Consider the following 22,886-nt stretch of genomic DNA (forward strand, 5'->3'; position numbering starts at 1 on the left):
CTTAAATACAAAGTTCATACTACATAATATATCAAATCTATTTAGTCAAAATAAATTATTTATTGGAATCGAATAATTACAGACTGTCCGCGGCGCCGACCCTCATATAGGCCTCCTACATAGAGGCACAGAGAAGCTGATAGAATACAAGACCTACACTCAAGCATTACCATACTTCGACCGCCTGGACTATGTGTCCATGATGTGCAATGAACAGTGCTACAGCTTGGCTGTAGAGAAACTCCTGAACATCGATATACCTCTCCGTGCTAAATACATTCGGAGTAAGTATAAGTATTATAAGTTTGTAAATACATCATCATCATCATCAACCGATAGACGTCCACTGCTGGACATAGGTCTCTTGTAGAGACTTCCACACGCCACGATCTTGCGCCGCCTGATCGGCTCCCTGCGACTCAGTCTGATGTCGTCGTCGTCCGTCCACCTACTGGGGTGACGATATCAGATCTCTCCTCCATGAGCTTGAAAGTATGGGCAGAGAACTTTTTGGTTCTATTCGGACAATGGGTCTTAAAGAACTTAGACCCAACCATCTGGACAGTTTGCACCAACCTGGAAATACCTCTAAAAGGTAAAGTAAGGTATCTCTAAAATACCTGACTTGTAACTAGTTGTAACTAGAGTGAAGCCACACGATGCGTTGCGTTGGCGGCGCGGCGCTTGAGCGTTGCCGTTGCGTCATCCTACATAAAAATCGCTGTAAGCCACATAGTGCGTTACGACGTCGTGCATCGCCGCACCGCAAGCGCAACAGACTTGGGACCAGGGAGATGCGGAAAGGGTGGTGCGTTGCAACACCATACTTTTTGCCGTAACGGCAACACAGTGCTCAAATCCACAGCGGTGCGGCGCCAAAACGCATTGTGTGGCCTCAGTCTTTAATGGATTTTGATAAATGAACAATATCAGATTTTTTGGAGGCTTTCAGAATTCAGTTTTATGTTTCTCTTTGCAGCCTTGTTTGCAGAGATAACCCGTATCCTCAATCACATAATGGCAGTGGGAACCCACGCGTTAGACGTGGGTGCTCTAACGCCGTTCTTCTGGCTGTTCGAGGAGCGCGAGAAGATGATGGAGTTCTATGAGAGAGTCAGCGGAGCCAGAATGCACGCCGCTTACATACGCCCCGGCGGAGTGGCCTTGGTAAGAGCTGACCATTCTTGTCAACCATATTATTATTATATTATACATTCAAGACAGGATAAATGAAAGAAGGAAAAATGGGTGAACTGTAGGAGTTTTACAAAAAGCACTTGATCACAATTCATCTTCTAAATATATCCTAGGTTTACACAATGATAGGGACTTATTAAGAAAATACAGTAATCAACCATACATCTTTAGATCCAATTGGCAAGTCTAAAAATGTATTTAATAGCACATCCTTAATTCTGTTGTATTCAATCTCTAAATAAGTTGGTTTAGTCAAATCATTGCAAATAGGCATACGCAAATTTTCGGCTTAATCACGGCGCATTTAAAAAAACAACAAATTTTCATTATGACACTGAGTAACAATATTCACCACAGAAGATATTCACAGAGTACAGTGTTGCTAACTTTGGAATTTCATTTCCGTATTTTTCACTGAGCTTTTTAGTTTAGTTTAGAGATTGTGTACAACAGAAATCAGATATAACCACAATGTTGAGATTTAGAGTTTTGGTTGTTATATTGTTATCAGGACATGCCGCTCGGTTTAATGGATGACATCTACGATTTCTCGAGCAAGTACAGCGAGCGGCTTGACGAGCTGGAGGATGTTCTAACTACCAACCGCATCTGGGTGCAACGTACGAAAGACATCGGCGTGGTCACCGCTCAGGACGCGCTCAACTATGGCTTCAGGTAAGGATCAAGCGCAAACTCAAAATGTAATATGGCATAGATTTATGGACCATTTTGGATTGGAATCAGTCCAGGAGAATCAGAAAAACTTAAGTACTTTTTTTAACATGTGTAAAGATTGTAAGATCTGATGCTTCCAATGTGATATTAATAAAAATTGGTTTTATTAAATAAAAAATCAGACTGCACAGAAGCCTACAAAACTTAATTAAACTTCAATACTACAGAGTTTCTCAGCCAGGGACATACAAAAGTAAAGACTGTCGATTTTACACATATCCTGCTACAGTCTTAACTTCACTTAGATAAAACTGAAAATCATTTTCTGGAGTCTGTTATAGTGAAAAACCTAGATGTAAAACCTCAAGTTTCTAGCTCCAGCATTTTAATCTATGTGGTGATATGTTCAACCGGTTTTGACAAAATTTGGTACAGCGATAGCTTGCATCCCAGGGAAGGACATAGGCTACTGTTTATCTCGGAAAATCAAAGAGTTCCCATGGGATTTTAAAAACCTAATAAATTTATATTATTATTTTATTAGATCTAGGTTTTTGAAAGTTATGTGGGGACTACAGATTTTCGGTATCGCCGGTGGCGCCGATTTCGGTGCAATTAAATGTCATATAATAAAATCACATCGATTCGTTGTTCCGTTGAGGCGCGATTGAAGGGCAAACCAACAAACAAACACTCTTTCGCGTTGTATAATATTAGTAGGAAGTACAGGATCTGTCGATTTTCAGCGGTGTAATGCTGCGCGGCTCGGGCATTAAGTGGGACCTGCGCAAGAGCCAGCCCTACGACGCGTACCACCTCGTGGACTTCGACGTGCCCATCGGCACCAACGGAGACTGCTACGACAGGTCAGTATCGTCACCTACAGCGGACGGCTATGTCTAAGGCGCCATCTCCACGGACGAGAGAATCGTGGCTATAGTCTTGCCGTGCCACCAAATTCGATACAACTCTTATAGACCAATCTTCACAGGGCACTCTTGAGGTTGAATTCTCTGTGAAATTGATATAAACATAACCTAGTGGTAATACCTTCAGACTGTGCCACAAGTCTACCGAGACTCTGATGCACATTATCCGCTTCTGCCCTGCTCTGATGCACAAACGTAGCGTCCACCTAGGGAAACATATTATCATTTACCCTGAGGATGTTACTTCAATTATTCCAGGCAAAAAGGTGCTGCTGTATTTGGCGGCCACAGGATTTGACAAGGAAGTGTGAAGTGGAGGCAAACACAATAGATTGGAGACGGTTGCAGTGATACAGGGATATCAAGGACCTGCATGGCCCCAAAGAAGAAGGCCTTTCGAAATTATGTGCATTTTAAACAATTAAGTAGCTGTGACAATTTAGGTACGGCGATACGTAAGTGTCACAGAGGCGGGCGATGAGATGATAGTGATGATCAGCAAAGTTTTTGCAACTAACATGATTACGAAATCCTACCTTATGCACGTTCTGACACGCATTTGAACAGTTTTTTTTTCATCAAAATAATCTTTTCAGATATCTAATCCGAGTGGAGGAGATGCGTCAATCGTTACGCATTATAGAGCAGTGCCTCAACCAGATGCCTGCCGGAGAGGTCAAGACAGATGACGCCAAGTTGACTCCCCCGTCCCGTGAGGAAATGAAGGTGAGATAGTGTCACAGAATACTTACCTTCCAAGTACAGCAGGCTCAATCCGCAAAGATATTCAAATAAATAGCAACTCTTGTTACGACGTAATAAAGTTCTAATTAGCTGGGACAGCGCTGCCTCCCATAAGTCTATAAGTCGCGCAAATTGCTTATGGGGGTGGCCGCCATTTTAGTGACGTCAGCACTAGACTGAAGTTTCGAGCTGATGGTATATTTTTATTTCGGCTGACGTCAAAATGACGCCATTTCGATGATAATGAGACATGATTCCAGCGTGGCACACCTAAAAGCCAATACGTAATTGAAAATTGAATTGAATGGTTCCAGCGCAATAGCAATTTGCGGGACTTATAACACAAAAAGCCACTCTGTCTATCGCGTAACTGTTATTCCCTCTCTCCCTCCCTCCCTCCCTTTTCTCTCCCTCTATTTCACTCCTCTCTCTTCCCCTCTCCCTCTCTCCCTCCCACCCTCTCTGCTTCCCCCTCTCTCTCTCCCTCCCTTCCTCCCTCTCTCTCAGAAGAGATATCGAGTCTCCGAGACGGCAAGCCCGTTACCGATCTAAAGTAGTTGTTGACCCAACACAAGTAAAGTCAGTTGGGGTAAGTGCGCCTACCTCTAAAATATCGAAAACTACAGATATAACTACAGACATCATACGCCCATGCCGCAAACTAATATTTAGCTCCACAACATACACACAAATATTCAGTCTACCGTGATATATTCGCCATTTAATTTTCTTGTCTTGAATGCAAACAATTTTTCCAATAAATCCTTGCAGACGTCGATGGAGGCGCTGATCCACCACTTCAAGCTGTTCACGCAGGGCTACCAGGTGCCGCCGGGCGCTACCTACACCGCCGTGGAGGCGCCCAAGGGGGAGTTCGGCATCTACCTCGTCTCCGACGGCGGCTCTAAGCCCTACAGGTACATTTCACCTAAAGCCAATATAAGTCAGCGAAAGTGCCGTCGCGAAAATAACTGAGGAGCTGATGAGCAAAACGGTGTAGCTTCACTTCAGATAAAAATTAGATTTTTTCTTTGATCCAGATGTTTTTGGCCCACTGTATACAAATTTGAGCTCATTTCCAAGCAAAACGACTTAACATTACTAAAACTGAGATCAAAGTTCATTATAAATTAAATCCTAAGTTGGTGGTTTCAATCGCTGCTTACAATCAATAAAATAGATAGCCTTTAAAGAATTGGGTATTTGACTACATCAAAAATGAATTATTTCTCAGTGATTATTAAATAGAGGGTCTTCCAAAATACGTAAAATCCACGTTCTTTGTTGGTTTAAGTGTAATAACCATTTTAAATTATCGATTAAACTAAAAAAAAGCACGTCAAATGATTGTGACGTCACACACCGGTATTCCATAGAATCTCGCATACTAAGCGCGCGTTTTGACGTTTGATAAAAAGTTACTGATTTAACTAGTTGTCAAATACGGTATTGTAATATACTGGTCCGTATGGAATCATGATTTTAAAAATCCCATGGGAACTCTTTGATTTTTTAACCTACGGCCTTACCCGGGATGTAGACTAACTCTGTACCAAATTTCATCAAAATCGGTTAAACCGTTGGGCCGTCTAAAGCTAGCAGACAGACAGACACACTCTCGCATTTAAAATATTAGTATGGCTTATTATAATCTGTTTTGGAAGCCAAATAAATATGTAAAATAACAAAGTAAAGTCTGGACTCACTTCCAAGCAAAACGACCTAAAACGATTTCGTTCAAAACAGTACAGTAACAATAGTTTCCAAAACTGCTCATAAATTAGTTCAGATTTGTATGCAGTGAGCCAAACGTCCGGATTAAAAAGAAAAGTATTTTGCTCAGAAGTGTAGTTACAACGTTTTGTTCGCCAGTTCCTCAATTTTATATCTCAATATCTTATCTACAATTTTAGGTATTTGTACTCTACCAACTCCGATCACTGGTGAGAAAGAATGTTTCAAAGTCCACCATTCGTGAATTTTCAAAAATTTTATTTTACACAGATGCAAAATCAAGGCACCTGGCTTCGCCCATCTCGCGGCCCTGGAGAAAATTGGCAGACACTCCATGTTGGCCGACATCGTCACGATTATTGGCACTCTTGACGTCGTGTTCGGTGAAATTGACCGATAAAACTATAAGAAAACAAAATTACATATGTAATTACGATCGATCGGTGTACGGTAGAGATGGGTAAGATTGGTATTATAAAAGGGGTTTTTAGGAAGCTTTTTTTTTTTGCTTAATTGTTTGTTTTGCGAAAGTAGGTGTTTCCAGAGGTTACTAAACAACTTACAACACAAAAGAAAAGATAAAAAGCCCTAAATCTGTTTTTTGCTATGGCAAATATTTACCCCACCATTTGGGGTAATTTTATTAATGGAACATTTAATATCATTAGTTCCTATAACTAAAAAAACAACATTATATATGCTGGCCGATATCGACAAGATTATTGGCACTGAAAATGATGTCGTGTTCGGTGAAATTGATCGATGAAACTAAAAGAAAACAAAATTACAAAATGACTCATCACGCGCCATTTCAACTCTATGGGTCAACTGTCATGTCAAAAATACGGTTTTGAAAAATGAGGACTATAACCGTACTTTTGACATGAAATTTTACACAAATGGCGCGTGGGGTGTTAAATATGACGCGTTTAATACGTAATTAAACAATTGATCAGTGTACGGTAGAGACGGGTAAGATTGGTATTATAACGGGCGTTTTTAGAATGATATCTAATGTATTTTGCTTAAATGTTGTATGTTTTGCGGAATAAGGTGTTCCCAGAGGTTACTGAACAATTTACAATACAAAAGAAAAGATAAATAGTCGAAGATTTTTTGTTTAAAACGCTATTTGACAAAATAACTAATTTTTTTTGTCATGTGTGGAATGCATTAACGAAGAATGCTTTTAGCTTATTTTAAAATTGTTTTTTGTAAATGCTTCATCAGTTTCATATTTTCTATCATTTTATATCATTACTTCCATGAACCGTCCGATTCACAATGTTTGTCTCGCTAGTCATTCCTCATAAAGTTAGCCCAAAAATGACCTTCGAAATCCGTTTACTTTTAAACTAAACAGTTTTTATTGATTCCTGAAAAAATCTAATTGGATGATTTATGCGGTTTTTGAAATGGCCGATTTAATTATTTCAAAATCCAATTCAAACTATAAAATCCTATATTACAGATGCAAAATCAAGGCACCCGGCTTCGCTCACCTGGCTGCTCTAGAGAAAATCGGCAAAAACTCCATGTTGGCCGACATCGTCGCCATCATCGGCACGCTCGACGTCGTCTTCGGCGAAATAGACCGATAAATAAAATAATTACGTAATAAGCGATCGATCATTGTAGATTGAATTGTACATTTCTAAGTTTAAGTATTAATAAATTATTTGTAAAGATCACCATGTTTGAATTATTAAATGTCTCTTTTTAATAAAATATGTGTTAATGTGATACCAAAGCATTAACCTTAACATAATATTATAAGGAATATGCAATGTTCTAATTATTGATATCACTGTATTTTCTTTTTGGAATTTCAAAAACCCCTTTAAATTATATTATTTATTTTAATCAATGCTTATTTAAGGCCAATAATAACATGAGCATAGATTGATATTGCTTATTGTAATTTCTAACTTTAATATTCCTAAACAGGTGTTACTAATACCAACATAGGAAAACCATTGAACTATGTTAATCGTAGTAACTAATTATCTTTTCAAATCTAATAACAACACAAGACAGGCATAACGTATATTAAATGTGATATTAGATATTTTTGCCATATTTGATATATTATTGCAAAAAATGTAGTTTTACTTTATTGTCAACTAGATGATACCCGCGGCGTCGTCCGTGTGGATATAAGTTTTTTATTCCCGCGGGAACTCTGATTTTCCAGGATAAAAAGTAGCTAAGGTGTTAAGCCATAATACCTAAGCTATCTCCATTCCAAAGTTCAGCCAAATCCGTCCAGTAGTGTTTGCGTAAAAGAGTAACAAACATACAAACTATAATATTAGTGTGAAGTGTGATTCTGCCATTCATCCTCAGGTCTTTAACTATATCCATGTAAAAAATCTCGCCGATCCGTTGCTCTGTTGCGGCGTGATTGATGGACGGCGTGTATTGTACAAAAACAAATAGTCCCTACAAAATGACTCCTCACACGCCATTTTAACTCTATGGTCAACTGTCATGTCAAAAGTACCGTTCACTTTTAAAACAAGAACTAAAATGTAGTAGTACATACAATTTCTTTGCTTAGATCGCACTTTTGACATGAAATTTGACACATTTGGTGTGTCGGCGATATAACGCTGTCTTAAGCAGAACAAAGTCAAAGTGCGCTTTATAGATCCCAGCCACCCAGCCTACGACCTACGCAGACTGCCATGCTGCAACTTTAGAATGGACCACTTTTGTACCATCAGGCGCCATAACGGACGAGAATCGCGGCGATAGTTTCGCAACCGAATTCGATATAAGCAGTCCGTAAAAGAAGACTCCTCATGCGCCATTTTAACTCTATGGGTCAACTGTCATGTCTAATTTACGGTTCACTTTTAATTAAAATAAGGACTGTACTTTTGACATGAAACTTGACTCAAAAAGTTAAATGGCGCGTAAGGAACCATTTTTTACGCATTATACAACTCTTATATGCCAATCTCCGCAACACGATACTATCGCCGATAACTACTATCGGACACTGGGATTCCCTCGCCCGTGAAGGTGGCGCCTTAGCTACAGCGTACACAGTGGGAAAACTGACAACAATCATATCGAATGGTTGACGTGCAAATGGGGTAAAATAAAACCCAAGTCTCTTTAAAAAATCATTTTACTTCATTGAAACACTTTCTTTATAGCAATATTTCATTGGAACACGTCATTTTATATATTATATAGCCATAAAACACGATCTTATTTGACTCTCTTCTGCTGTCGCTGTCTGTAAATGTCATTGAGTGGCGGCGCCACGCCCAGGTCGTCGTCGTCGGAGTCTTCACCAGCTTTTCTTCGACGAGTCTGTAGACCAAACAAAGTATTAGGAAAAAACAGGCCAAGTGCGAGTCAGACTCGCGCACCGAGGGTTCCGCACTACAGTCGTATTTCTTAGACATTCTGCACGATAAATCAAAAACTATTATGCGTAAAAATAAGTAAAAATCTGTTTTAGAATGTACAGGTAAAGCCCTTTCATATAATACTCCACTTCGTATAGTAATCTTACTTTAAAAGTTGAAAATACTAATTATTTGTTCATGAACACATTTTTTTTGGTGATGTAACCACAAATTCATGGTTTTCAGATTTTCCCTTCATGTCTGCTATAAGATATAGGTACCTACCTGCCAAGTTTCATGATTCTAGGTCAAAGGGGAGTACCCTGTAGGTTTCTTGACAGACACGATAGATAGACAGACAGACAATCTATAATGGTTCCTTTTTTCTTTTTGAGATATGGAACCCTAAAAATTAATATTAACGCAATATGATCAATCTTCCTTGCCTTTGCCATAAGATTAAAGGTTAATTAAACGTCAATATATCGGTACAGTACGCGGCCGAAAGTGATGAACATCGGCCTTTAGAATGACATTTCATCTTTGTAGAGCATTGTCTCTGTCACTCATACCCATGTGACGCTTTGTCGGTCTCAATGACCGGGCCAGTACTCTACAAATATGCTGTCTCCATCTAAAAATCGATGTCATAAGTTTTTACCTTGTTATTAGTGCTGATGCCGTCATCATCCACAATCCAATGCACGGAGCGCGCTAGGTCGAACAGTTTGGTGTCACAACCGTTTTCTTGGCTTGGAGGAGGCGCTGTGTAAAAGAAAAACAGTGTTACCCGTCGATATTGGTAATGTATGTTCCTAAGGAAGGAAGAATAAGGAGTTTGTGGAATGATACTTTGTTATTTGTTTTTTGTGAATTGATTGGTCACCCTTATTTATTAACTAGCTTATGCTCGCGACTTCGTCCGCGTGGACTACACAAATTTCAAACCCCTATTTCACCCCCTTAGGGGTTGAATTTTCCAAAATCCTTTCTTAGCGGACGCCTACGTCATAATAGCTATCTGCATGCCAAATTTCAGCCCGATCCGTCCAGTAGTTTGAGCTGTGCGTTGATAGATCAGTCAGTCAGTCAGTCAGTCACCTTTTCCTTTTATATATATAGATTACACTTAATTATAATCACAGCTTATTTATTAATTACACTTAATTATTAATTAGTAAAAATTCCGTCGTGTGCATTAAGAAAATGCACTAATTATTTATCAAAGAAAATAAGGTTAATACCAAAGGATTACACTTCACGCATACTATTCTAGACTTTCTAAGATTTATTTCTATGTTCTATGAGCGAGAAAAGATTGGTCGGGAGATACATAATTACCACTTCCTAGGTAGACACTTACGTTTGTCAGGCAGCGAGATCCTGTTGAAGAGCTGTATGAGCCTGTCAACGGCCACGAAGGGGCCTCGGAAGCTCGCGGGCGGCGGCATTAGCGTGCATAAGTGCGCCGCGGCCGGTGGCATCGGAAACGTGCCGCCTGGAATAAGGGATCATTTATATTATCTTCATTCTCTCATTTATTTATTCTTCTCATTTTTATCATATTTTTAAAAAAAACAACAAACAATAAAATAACAGAATCAACAAAAAAAAATTAAAGTAAAGTAACAGTAAATCAAATAACAGGAACAACAAAAAATAAAATAAAATAAAATAAACAACAGAATATAAAGTAACAGAAACAACAAACGATAGAATAACAGAAACAACAGAAATTAAAATAACAAGAACAATAAAAATTAAAGTAACAAGAAAAAAATAAAAAAAAATATTAAAAATATGATAAAATGGATCCCACTAGCAGCGGGCTAGGATCCAAGCTGCCAATGGTCAGGGCTCCAGAGTGAGGAACCTCCTCACAATGCGTGCCGTCTCAAGAACCACTGCCTTCTGTATCTTACCCTTGATCCAACAATTAAGCGATAGTTTCTTAAGATGTTGGTCGAAACTATTCGCAATAAGACCATGGACTGATACAACTATCGGTACAATAATCGTTGAGTCAACACTCCACATGGCGGTAATCTCGTGAGCCAGGTCCAAGTATTTTGATACTTTTTCCTATTATTATACATACTAAAATATTATAAACTAACTGACGCCCGCGTTTTCGTCAGCCTGGATTTAGGATTTTAAAATACCGTGGGAACTCTTTGATTTTGAGTGGCGCGTGTTTCCTAGTTGAAATCTTCGTCCGCTAACTGACCAATCAAAAAGTGTATAATGGTGCCCAACAGGGGTGTTACGGATATCCACATCCGCATCCGCAAATGAGAAACATTCTCATTAATTCGGACATAGGCATCCGCATCCGCAGATGTCAAAATATTGGCATACGCAACAACCCTGTTTTATTTTATCCATACTAATATTATAAATGCGAAAGTGTGTCTGTCTGTCTGTCTGCTAGCTTTTCACGGTTCATCCGTTTAACCGATTTTGATGAAATTTGGTACAGAGATAGCTTGCATCCCGGGGAAGGACATAGGCTACTTTTGATCCCGGAAAATCAAAGAGTTCCCACGGGATTTTAAAAACCTAAATCCACGCGTACGAAGTCGCGGGCATCAGCTAGTAGTAAAACAAGATTTCTGTTGGTTTTTAAAGTTAATTGATTACTTTATTAATTAAGCTACTTGTTTTACCTATTGATGTAACCTATGACTAACTCACCTGATATAGGGTGTTCTCCTGGCAGTGGGTTGGCTTTTGGCTTGTAGGGAATCATCTGGCTTGTATCGGGTCTCGCTATATCCTTGTTCGGATCATTATCTCTAAAACACAAATAAAGTAAAATATTTTTTATTATAACTTTACACAAAGATTTTTTCTTCTGAAGAAAAATCTTTGTGTAAAGTTTTTCTTCTTCGCGGGGTTCCCGCGCTACCCCGGTGCGGGATAGCGCGGTGTGCGGGGCGTCCCCCCGCCTCTTACCCCGATTGGCATCTCGATCTGTCGCGTACTATACATACTTTTGACCCAAAATGACCGCCGCTAGTTCTGGCGATATGCCCGCCAGAGGTCCGCCAAGAGCCCACGATTTGTTGGACATCGATGCTACCTGAGCAATGCAAGAAAAATACCTATGTATTATCATATTATTACAGGTGCCTGTCTGTTTACGAGCCTATCATCATCATGATCAACCCATCACCGGCTCACTACAGAGCACGGGTCTCCTCTCAGAGTGAGTAGGGTTTTGGCCATAGTCTACCACGCTGGCCATGTGCGGATTGGTAGACTTCACACACCTTTGAGAACATTATGCAGAACTCTCAGGAATGCAGGTTTCCTCACGATGTTTTCCTTCACCGTTAAAGCAAGTGATATTTAATTAATTAAAACGCACATAACTCCGAAAAGTTAGAGGTGCGTGCCCCGGATCGAACCCCCGACCTCCGATTAGAAGGCGGACGTCCTAACCACTAGGCTATCATAGCTACGAGCCTATACGCCCGGTCAATAGTTGCCCGGCAACTCGGTCGACGGCGACAGTTAAATTCTGTGATTTGTATGGAAGTTGCCGAGTCTGTACGCCCAGACGCTTTTTAGTTCCTGTTGGCACGGAAAGCTAAAAAGTATCTGAGGAATTAAGTTACAGACAGAACCAATGAAAAATCTCAACAGCAGTTCTTTTAATAATATGTTAATTTAAAAAGCTTACCTCAGTATATCCAATAGATTTCAACTCGGCGATGCTGCAAGGGTAGAGATCCAAGAACTTGTATCTATCTACCAACTGAGCCGTTTCTTTGCCTTCGAACTCTTTGATCTGTACAAATTTAAAAAAAAAATTGTTGAGACAATAGTGTTTTCCACAATTTCTGTTAAGGTCTGATAATATGATAGGAATCGGAGAAAAAAATCCAAGTATTGAAAATCTAAATATTATATTAAAGGAAAAATTGACTGACTGACTGATCTATCAACGCACAGCTCAAACTACGGACAGATCGAGCTGAAATTTGGCATGCAGATAGCTATTATGACGTGGGCATCCGCTAAGAAAGGATTTTTGAAAATTCAACACCTAAGGGGGTAAAATACAGGGTTGAAATTTGTGTAGTCCACGAATTCGCGAGCATAAGCTAGTCAAATATAAAATCTAAGGCGAACTTCCATCACAAGCGAAGGTTTACTCTGTCTCGCTCTCTCATATGGGGCGTAATACGCGCTACCCAGCCAATGAGGTGTCGCGCTCGTTCGATTTTTCTCTATCTGCCATTTAAGTTCCCATCCAAAACGTCAGTTAAGAAAAGCTACGTTAAATAAATGTCATTCAAATTAAAAAAAAATTGTAGCTATATATATCGATTCAATAAAATGCAACAAGTTTCTCTACGTGATAAAATCAGAAATGAGGAGATCCGTAGGAGAACTAGAGTAACCGACATAGCTCAACGGGTTGCGAAGCTAAAGTGGCGACGGGCAGGGCACATAGTTCGAAAAACCGATAGACGTTGGGGTCACAAGGTGCTAGAATGGGGACCTCGCACCGGAAAGCGCAGCGTTGGAAGACCCTGCCACTAGGTGGACAGACGACAGAAGCGAGTCGCAGGGAGCCGCTGGATTCGGGCGATGCAAGACTGTGGCGTATGGAAGTCCCTACAAGAGACCTATGTTCAGCAGTGGACGTCTATCGGTTGATAATGATGATGATGGTGAGTACAACGTACCTTTTCAAGGACCGCCTGTCTTCGTTTCTCCACCTTCACAATACTGACCAAGTCACCAATGTTGGACTCAAACTCCAGAAATCTGTTCCAAATATCCACCGAGCTCTCCGGTTTGAGACTGCCCGACGAAAGAACACGCTCGAATAGTACGCGCGTGTTGTTGTCCTCTGTCGAAGTGTACAATTTAAATTACTGAGATCCATAGTGAACTTATTGCAAAAACTTGAATAAAACAAAATATACTTCTCATCAAAAAATTCTAAACATTTCGAAACTAAAAGGTGTTGCGAGTTATTTAGATTTTTTTTTGAAGTTTGGATGTTGTAGCACTGACAATAAATGAAATCAAAAACATCGATAAGACAATTTTTTTAACTATTTGCAAAGATCGTGCGGAAATATTTTTCTTGCCTCGCCTTCTCTTTAATTTTCTACTTAGCGCATTTGTAACATAAATTACTATTATAGAACCAAATTCACTACCAATATTATAAAAGCGAAAGTTGTTTGTTGGTTTATTGGTTTGTCCTTCAGTCACGCCGCAACGAAGCAACGGATCGGCGCGAGATTTTTAAAGCTAAAATCTGGAGAGTGATATAGGCTACTTTTTATCCCGATTTCCGGATAATCAAAGAGTTTCCACAGAATTTTTAATAACCTAAATTTACACGGATCAAGTCGCGGTCATCAGATAGTAGGTATAGTAAAAATAATATGGCTCACCATTAAGATGCGACAAGTAGTCAATATAGCAAAGTACATATTCGGGGCAGTGCGAGAACTTCTTGAGGCCGAGCTCGAAGATACGGAACGCGATGTTCTTGTCCTTCGAGCAATAGTACTCCATCAGCGCCGCCGCGACAAACACGTGGTACTGGGACCTGAACCACACAACGTAATATGTTTAAGTCAAAGAAAAAATCTACACGTTATCTAGTAAAGTGACTGTTATTACACCGCTATCGAAACTGTAAAGTCCACTATTACCGCACACATGCAATAAAACATTACCGCCCAGTTGTCCACCTACAGAGATCGTGCGGCAATAATGTTATTATTATATAGTACACACTTACGCAGCGCTGCACGACGCGGCCATGTCTTGCTCCGTACAAACTCATATAAAATACATTTGCCGCGCCGCGTCGCGCAGCGCAGAATAAGTGCATTTGGACTTTTAGGTTGGAGGCCGAACTATGGACATACCGGCTGTATAATGAAACGGATTTTAACATTGAGGGTTCCGCTGTTTTTTGGCATTTGTGGTGTGGATAAAATGACAAAAATCTAACATTTCCAATACGTTCTTAAACATCAAAACACATTGCAGTATTCGGCCGTAAGGTAGTTTCTGGATGGTTGGATGGACTGGAAAAAAATGCTGTTAGGAAGAATCTGGTGCAGAAATTGGTAGACTGTATAAATAGAAACATAATAAATTAATTGCATTGCGTATGCTATGACATTTTGGATTTAGTACCGGTATAAAGAAAACATGATTTACCTGGGATCTTCCCTGGCGCGTTTGAACACGGTCCTAGCGGATTTGATGCCCTCGGCTCGGCGCGCGAACTTCATGTACTGCACGTAGGCTAGTGTGGGCTCGATGTCTTCCATGTCCAGATAGCGCGTATACACTTGATGGACCTATAAATAAGAGTTAGATTAGTTAAGCTGTACCCAGTGCGGTTAGATAGAGACTAGGAGCGAGTCGGTGGAAGGGGGGAGGGAGAGGATGGGGTTGGCTCACACCCTATCCCATTTCGACCAAGCGGTACACCCTTCGTAAAGTATTGAGTATTGAGCTAAAAAATAACCTAACAGCTCAGTGATCAGGGAGGAGACTGAAGTCAAAGTTTCAACCACACCCTGTGTTATTGCCGTAAAAACTAGAACATGCTTTACGCTTTGAGTTAGAGGCCCAAGGCAGAAAGTAAGGGTTACTTTCTGCCTTGGGCCTTGCTATAATACAATATGGCAGGTAGATTACTATGATCAGAGGCAAACAGGTGGAGTAAATGATGAGAATGAGAATTTCCAGAACAGGACTTTATTCTTATATAACAGTGGTACCTGGTGCTCGATTGCGGTAGAATGACAGCTACAATGACACGATCCCAATCACCTCTGATTGGTTGATGCTCGCTCACTATCAGCTACAACGCATTGTTGCAACAAGAATCGCACAAATTCAGCCAATCAGAACAATCGAGATTGTAATAATGATTGATGCAGGTTTTTCAAAATCGACCTACTGTTGTCAAAAGACAAAATTTAAAAAGATTGAAATAAAAGTGCTAAGTACCTTATTATAATGCAGTCTGCTCTCCTCGTAATCCGCGTGGGCGAAGTGCAGCAGTGTGGATTGTTTGAGCGGGCCGCTCGTAGCTCGCTCGTATACAGCGGCCGCCTCGTCAGAGAACAGGCGGGCAGCGTTTGAGTCCTAATTATGTGAACAATAATAACTTTTGAAATATTTCAAACTCAAAATAAATTTACTTAAACGGACCTGCAAAGACAAGTCTTTATGAATAAACAACTAAGTTACCGGCTGTACTCATATACGGGTTTTGTCGACGTTGTTGTTATGTCTGACAAGTTTCGAACTCGTTCATAGTTTTAATCTGTAAACCTATCAGCATGTCCAGAAACGATTAGACTCTAGAAAGGAGTGACTTGATGTATAAAAGCTTTGTGATATAAGGATGGTGAGATATGCATAAAAAACGCTACTCTATCGCGACGAACAAATTAGCAAAGTACATTAATTGCCCCTATGGTAATCTTGATAGAAATATTGGTATCTTACCCCTTTTTCCTGTAAAAGCTTTGCAGAATGGTCCAGAAACTGCGCGGCTTGATGCCATACATCAGGGTGGTGAGCTAGACACAACAGACACTGCTCTATCGCGAACATGACGCGTCGGGCCACGAGCGCGGTGTCTTCCGAGCGTAGAGGGTTGGATCGCTCCCAGGTTATGTATTTCTTCCACAATTCCACCTGTCAAAGGACAGTTTGCTTTGATGTGAAAATTATGGAAGAATAATAATAAGGTATTAATAAGGCATGGAAGAAAATTTGGAGTGGAAGATATAGAGCTTAATTTATAACTGTGGTTAGTAAAATTCCATATTTAGGATATGCATTAATTATAACCAGAGGTTTCATTCTTTCGCGTGATCGCATTTTATAGATCATTGCTTGATCTATAAAATGCGATCACGCGAAAGAATGAAGCCTCTGGTTATAATTAAAGCATATCCTAAAGTGAATAAACCGTTTCCCTAGTGCGTTTCGCAATAATTCTAAGTGACATCCATATTCTAGTGATATTGTTACTAGCCATAATGCCATTTGTATTCAATTTTACGTGAATAAGTACTTCTGATTCCTTCGACCAAAACAGTTGAACTAGTTTTGTAACTTTTCACATACCAGCTGAATTTTTCAAAATCGACATAATCATTAAAAACATTAAAATTATCGTCAAATTCCTTGGATGTTTTACTGGATTGCAGCAGCTTATATACTATCGAACCTGTTTCATTTCCTCTCGGTCGGCGGTGGGCGGCGTAGCGGGCATGTTTCTGTTCAATCCTCGAGTCACTGTCTCCAATTCCTTCGCAACTCTTCGTGCGTTCATGTATTCGCGAGAACGTTCCATTGCCATACGTTCCGCTAAAATGTGTTAGGTATTAGGAATAATTTTTGTATAAAAAAATTTAAGCTTCAAAGAAAAATTATTTAGAATCTTACCAATAATAGTATTGATGCCCTGCTCGAATGCTATGTAGTCTTTCCATAGAGTTTCGATACCGATTATAGGTGTTATAACAGCTCGTTGATAAACCTGTGATTGAGATAATTGGATTATTATTGTAAAACAAGTTTTATCTCGTATTGAGTTATACATTATTATCAATCTTCTCTTCATTGTAGGTATTGATTAATTCATTAAATCTCGTGATACTGTAGAACTTTCTAGACGAACCTTCATTGGGTGCTCCTGAATGTTCTACCAGTATTACCAGGTAATACAATATTGATTGCAACAAATATTCTGAAATTATTTTTCAATAGCGTATATTTTTATTTTAGAAGCGCAGGTTGTCAGTCTTGTGCTGCTGATACCAAACGCATTTTCGGTATTGGGAAATTTATTGCATTCAGCTCTTGCGGTGTGAACGTGCGGGCATCTCATCCGTGATGCGAAATCAGTGATCATCATAACGTAATACCACTCTACTTGTGATCGGAAGTAGGTATTTAATCTTTGGCATATTTTTAGTTTTCTGAGAGAAAGCTAGAAGTATGCCGCGACCAAATTATTTTCACCTTTCTAACAGCAGATATCTTCTGATTCTCAGCATACGAGCCCACGGCGTCGACAGCTTTTAGAAATGTCACATAGTCGTTCCAGATTGGGTAAGCATGGATATCCAGGCCAATCTTGTCCAACGCAAAGTCGTATGCCTGCGCCATTTTTTCTCTGAAACAGGTATTTAGCTGTAAATGTTTTAATCGCCTAGTAATCGATAATTTTAGAAACTGCATTCTCAGTCTTGTGGGAGTACTAGCAGTCAACTATTTCATACTCATTCAGTAGTCTACATGGACAGGCGTGCTACCAAAGTTTGCCAGCTTCTGTGTGATGATCGAAATGACCTCTGACGACCGACACTATTGACTAGATTGCACAGATGCAGTAAGAATGACATAAATTCAGTCATTTCCAACAATTGCGATCGTCGCAACGTGTCAAACGCTAATTCATCACACTTATCTAGCCCAACAATTTTGACTTACTTTTTGGTCTTCAATATCTTTAATAACATGTTTGGAAATTTAAATATATATAATTACATTAATAGAAATTGTGGCATTCATGTATGGAGTTCCGGAAGGGAGTGTCTTGGGCCGCCTACATTTTCTGATATACATTGATCACTATATAAGCAATACAAGGCTATTTTGCGATGTAGAATACGTACTTGTAGGTAGGTAACATGCATTTCGTTTCCTTAACGTAGTTGAGGTAGAGGCGCCACAGTTCGATGTTCAGGATCTTCATCAAGCATCTCTGAAACAACTGGCGCAGGCACAGAGAATTTTGAAGTGATTAGTTTTTCTAAGTAGTCTGTATAGCATAACTACACTTAGACGTTAGCGTTAACCTGAGTTTGGACACCCGACACGCAGCATAGAATTTAGAGGTATAGACTCAAGTCCCAACGCACTTGAGCAGCGCTGCGCGACGCGGCGTGGCGAATATAGTTTACTAGCTTATGCTCGCGACTGCGTTCGCGTGGATTACACACATTTCAAACCCCTATTTCACCCCCTTAGGGGTTGAATTTTCAAAAATCCTTTCTTAGCGAATGCCTACGTCATAATAGCTATCTGGATGCAGAGTTTCAGCCCGATCCGTCCAGTAGTTTGAGCTGTGAGCGTTGATAGATCAGTCAGTCAGTCAGTCACCTTTTTTCTTTTATATATTTAAAAGAGAAGATATGAGTTTGTATGGAGCAAGGTGCTGCACTGCCGCGTAGTGCAAATGCGTTTGGACCTATAAGGGCGTCAGAGGCGTTAAAGTGTGCGGTGAGACCAGCAAGAGACTATGCACCGTCTGGCCGCCACTACTACTCAGAACACTTGTATCGATGCACATTTGATATAGTGCATACCCTGCTTCGTCTGATTAGAGTGGGAACTCAGACCATACATTAATGATGCCATCTACGGAAGAGTGTCAAAATTTTCTAAAAATGTACTCAACAATATTATTAATCTACAGATGGTCATCAGCCTATGTCCATCCCAATAAATGGCGGAGTGTAATGGAACCATTATTATCAGTGTTCTAAAGAACACTGATTCGTCCAGGCTTAGAAGAAGGCTATTTGAAGAACAATTAGAAATTTTAAAAAAAACTAGAATAAAATCAGTTCAGTACTCTGAGATTAACTCTATGTAATAGACAGATTGCTTGCTTTATATTGATATGACGTAGAATATTAATTTAATACATACCCAATGTGCCAATAACAGGAAGATGTTGAGGCTAAAAATTGGCAATTTTTCTTGATTTATTTTTAGTTATCTCAGTAGTTATCTACTACAATGTTATTTTGGAATCTTAGCGGGCTGGTGTGGTCATTATAAACTATTTTTAAATTTCTAACTTGACATGTCTTGCTGATGGTAATGATAGCGATTTAGGGTCGACACATACAGCCTGAGTGAAGTGTATCAGAATCATTTTGATAACAACTGAAAGTCTTTGCACATAACACAGATTCGACGCTGACTATTCTCACAGTGAAGCATAGGAATGTGTGCTTTATATTGTGTTGGAATTTTTGCACGCATCACACTTGTACACTTTGAAAATTCAACTGTCACACAATATAGAGCTCACATTTCCATGTTTTACTGTGAGTCGGGTCAACAACATCTGTGTAATGGGCGAAGAATTTTAAACTCACCCGCACGTACTTTGACATAGGTGTACGGAAACTAAACTCTGAGTAGACTCAATGAAAGGTTATGCCAAAGTTTTTTTTAAATTCCATTAAAAGTTAGCCCTTGTCTGCGATCTCCCCTGGTGGTAAGTGATGATGCAGTCCAAGGTAAACTTGAAAGGGGTATGGCAGTTTTTATCAAACTCATACCCTTATCGGTTTCTACAGTGTCTAATTAATTCAGGATTTACCTAACTAAACCTCATTATTTCATCAATTAGGAAATTGTTAAGTTGCAATATACTATCTTTTATCATGTTGGGTCGGACCTACCTGACGGTTTATCAAAAGCAGAAAATAGATAGTAATTGAATATTGTAGGGATAATTACATGTCAAAAATGACCTTCAATGGCAAATAATCTCATGAACATAGATATTTGTACTTGAAATATTTTTAATACTTGTTTTTCTAAAAAATAGTATGCACAAACACCCAGAACAATTCTGTATTTTTTAATTAGTATATGAATTTGCCAAAGAAAATCACCTCCAACATGTCTGAACACAACAACCCTAGCTGAATAAAAACATAATTCAGATTCGATTTTACATTTATTTCAACTTATAACTAAATTATACACAAATCAGTCCTTTTTGTCTATGAGACAATAATTATTTTTACGCCGTTTATAGTTTGCCTTTTAATTCTTTATTTTTAATACTAATATCACAAACATAATACTTTTAATTAATTAGCCTTACACTAATACCATACTGACCTTTTCTACTCTTTCGAAATTTCTTGCTTTCATCTGAAAATGAAAAATTATACTTTTAATTAAGTATTACATGATTATATTTAACATAGGCTTAGAATGTTCTTTGATTTAAGAGGCCTTAATATCAAATTTTTGTTTAAGAAAGGTTTATATGTATTATTATATTTCACTAAGAAATCTTCAGAAGAACCTAAGATTTATCTCGAGTCAATAATGGTTGAAGGCATCAAAAAAGCCTTTACCTCTGGATGAAATGGTTTGGTCATAAGTATCATAATCATCATCATGATCAACCCATTGCTGGCCTGCTACAAAGCACAGGTCTCCTCTCAGAATTAGAAGGGTGTAGGACATAGTCCCCCATGCTGGCCAAGTGCAGATTGGCAGACTTCACACAACTTTGCGAACATTATGGAGCACTCCCTTCAAACACAGAGGTTTCCTCACAGTATCTTCCTTCACTGTTAAATCAAGTGATATATAATTGCTTAAGACACACAGCATAATTTAAGAATATTATTTTAACTTAACCAATGTTGCATTGAGTCAATTACATCTGTGTTATATTATTATCTTTGACACTTACCTCCTGCTCAATGTAGATCTTCCAGTACCTCCCCGTAGTCGGGAACGCTGCAATAAGCTTCTCGTACATAGACCGGACCTCATTTATAGGCCTTGTTTGTGCTTCCCGGATCAAAAGGGACCAGGAGTCGACGTCATAGAGATTTGCTTCCACTGCCCGCTGGGCGCGAGTCAACCTTTCATTTCCCCAATCCTGGGAAATAGCAACAAATTGGACTTTTACTTTTAAGTTTAACCAGAGATTTACTCGTTCATAGTAAAATTATGTTGCTTTACTTACAATTTCGGCGTTTTCGTCCGCTGTCATATTGGTAGCGTCTACTAATAAAGAACTTGTTTGTACATTAAAAACTTGTCGTGGTCAAGGTAATAGGGAAAAAGTAGTTATTTTACAGCGGTACACACGAATTATTGATCAAATGTACAAATGTTATAAATACGTAACAGTGAAAACACACGCCATACATTTCACCACTGACCAATGACCAATAACAATTTCACTGCATTTCACACATATGCAAATTTGTCAAAAATTAGTGTTGCCAACATGATCTGCATCATAGTGGCAGTACTGCAAAAAATAGCACAGACAAACAAGAATTCCTCATGGTGTCACTTTATGTTTGTGACAAACAACATGCAGTGCAGCCATGCCCTGAGCCATGCAGCATACATCGGCAAACACCACAGAGTACTTTTTATACAAGTATTTGGCTACACTTTGACTTGCAGCCAATCGAATCGAACGACAAGCGTTGGCAAGCACGCGTAAACATCTGTCTACATGCTTGTTGTTCGTTGTTTGCGACAAGCATGAAGTGACACCAGTAGGGCGATTGTCTAAAACCTGCATCAATCATTATTACAATCTCAATTGTTCTGATTGGCTGAATTTGTGCTATTTTTGTTACAACAATGCAATGTGGCCAATAGTGAGCGAGCATTAACCAATCAGAGATGATTGCGATCGTGATATTGTAGCTGTCAAACAACCGCGGTAGGGCCACAGGCCATCCGGCCCGATTGGCTGCAAGCCCAACACAGTGTGTAAAAAGTAATCTGTGGTGTTTGCCGATGCTTGCTGTACAGTGCGACAAGGCTCTTTTGGCACTTAAATGACATTAACAGGGAGGCGCTGTTGGAGAACAAAGGCTTAGAAATTATAATATTCAAACAAGAACAAAGGGGACACTTGACGACAACGTTAGTTCTGATTTTCGCCACGCGCCAAGTAAGCCTTGTCGCACTGTATGTTAGCTGTATTAGCTGACAAGTACCATTTGCTTCAAGTCATAGATTAATTATTGGTGTCGCTCCGCTCATACTTCAAATTCAAATCGTGCAAACGAGCACGACTATAATGTGTCCGTATGTCGCAAGCATGTGGCGTGTGCATCCAAAAGCCACAGACGAAAGACTTTAAAACTATAAAGCTGGTCTACACTTCCGGGTTCAAGTCTTTAATAGTCTGCTGTATGTATAACTTACTCTGTGGAATCGTCCATCTATTATAGTCTACGTCCGTTCATAGTCCGTTGGTCCGTCCCGTAGATAGAGTAACAAAGGTAGATGCAGGAACGTTTGCTCATTCTCATTCTCTTATTCGCACTAAAAAGAGAGCACAGGTAAAGTTACTAATGTGATAAACAGAGACGCAGCTAACCAATTTTTTGTCCCTTATCGTGTAATTGTTTTTTTTCAAGAATACATACAAGAAGTT

General features: G+C 39.4%; 2 protein-coding genes across 4 annotated transcripts in view; one reads left to right on the forward strand and one right to left on the reverse strand.

Annotated features, from left to right (window-relative positions):
- ND-49 (NADH dehydrogenase (ubiquinone) 49 kDa subunit) overlaps positions 1 to 6,968 on the forward strand; it is a 76,248-nt gene extending 69,280 nt beyond the window's left edge. For 2 of the 3 annotated variants that reach the window (XM_069500722.1, XM_034972213.2), the window contains 7 exons: positions 83 to 284; positions 980 to 1,167; positions 1,709 to 1,872; positions 2,619 to 2,738; positions 3,398 to 3,527; positions 4,317 to 4,462; positions 6,751 to 6,968. In XM_069500722.1, the coding sequence (XP_069356823.1) occupies positions 83 to 284; positions 980 to 1,167; positions 1,709 to 1,872; positions 2,619 to 2,738; positions 3,398 to 3,527; positions 4,317 to 4,462; positions 6,751 to 6,880 (1,080 nt within the window). In that variant the 3' untranslated portion in view covers positions 6,881 to 6,968. Of the gene's footprint in view, positions 1 to 82; positions 285 to 979; positions 1,168 to 1,708; positions 1,873 to 2,618; positions 2,739 to 3,397; positions 3,528 to 4,316; positions 4,463 to 5,549; positions 5,740 to 6,750 lie in introns of all 3 variants that reach the window. The other variant, XR_011237099.1, reaches the window with a different exon arrangement.
- Positions 6,969 to 8,397: 1,429 nt separating this feature from the next.
- On the reverse strand, positions 8,398 to 21,702 carry su(f) (cleavage stimulation factor subunit su(f)). Its single transcript, XM_034971919.2, has 18 exons — positions 21,447 to 21,702; positions 21,168 to 21,359; positions 20,582 to 20,614; positions 18,331 to 18,428; positions 17,675 to 17,828; positions 17,096 to 17,189; positions 16,878 to 17,017; positions 16,148 to 16,339; positions 15,644 to 15,781; positions 14,843 to 14,985; positions 14,062 to 14,219; positions 13,339 to 13,505; positions 12,327 to 12,434; positions 11,635 to 11,723; positions 11,336 to 11,436; positions 10,005 to 10,139; positions 9,303 to 9,406; positions 8,398 to 8,603 (listed from the first exon to the last, which is right to left on the reverse strand). Exons 1-18 carry the CDS (start codon positions 21,471 to 21,473, stop codon positions 8,499 to 8,501), a joined length of 2,178 nt encoding a protein of 725 aa, XP_034827810.1. The 5' UTR covers positions 21,474 to 21,702; the 3' UTR covers positions 8,398 to 8,498.
- Between the last annotated feature and the right edge of the window lie 1,184 nt (positions 21,703 to 22,886).

This window comes from Maniola hyperantus, chromosome 9 (genome assembly GCF_902806685.2).
Source record: "Maniola hyperantus chromosome 9, iAphHyp1.2, whole genome shotgun sequence".
Taxonomy (NCBI): domain Eukaryota; kingdom Metazoa; phylum Arthropoda; class Insecta; order Lepidoptera; family Nymphalidae; genus Maniola; species Maniola hyperantus.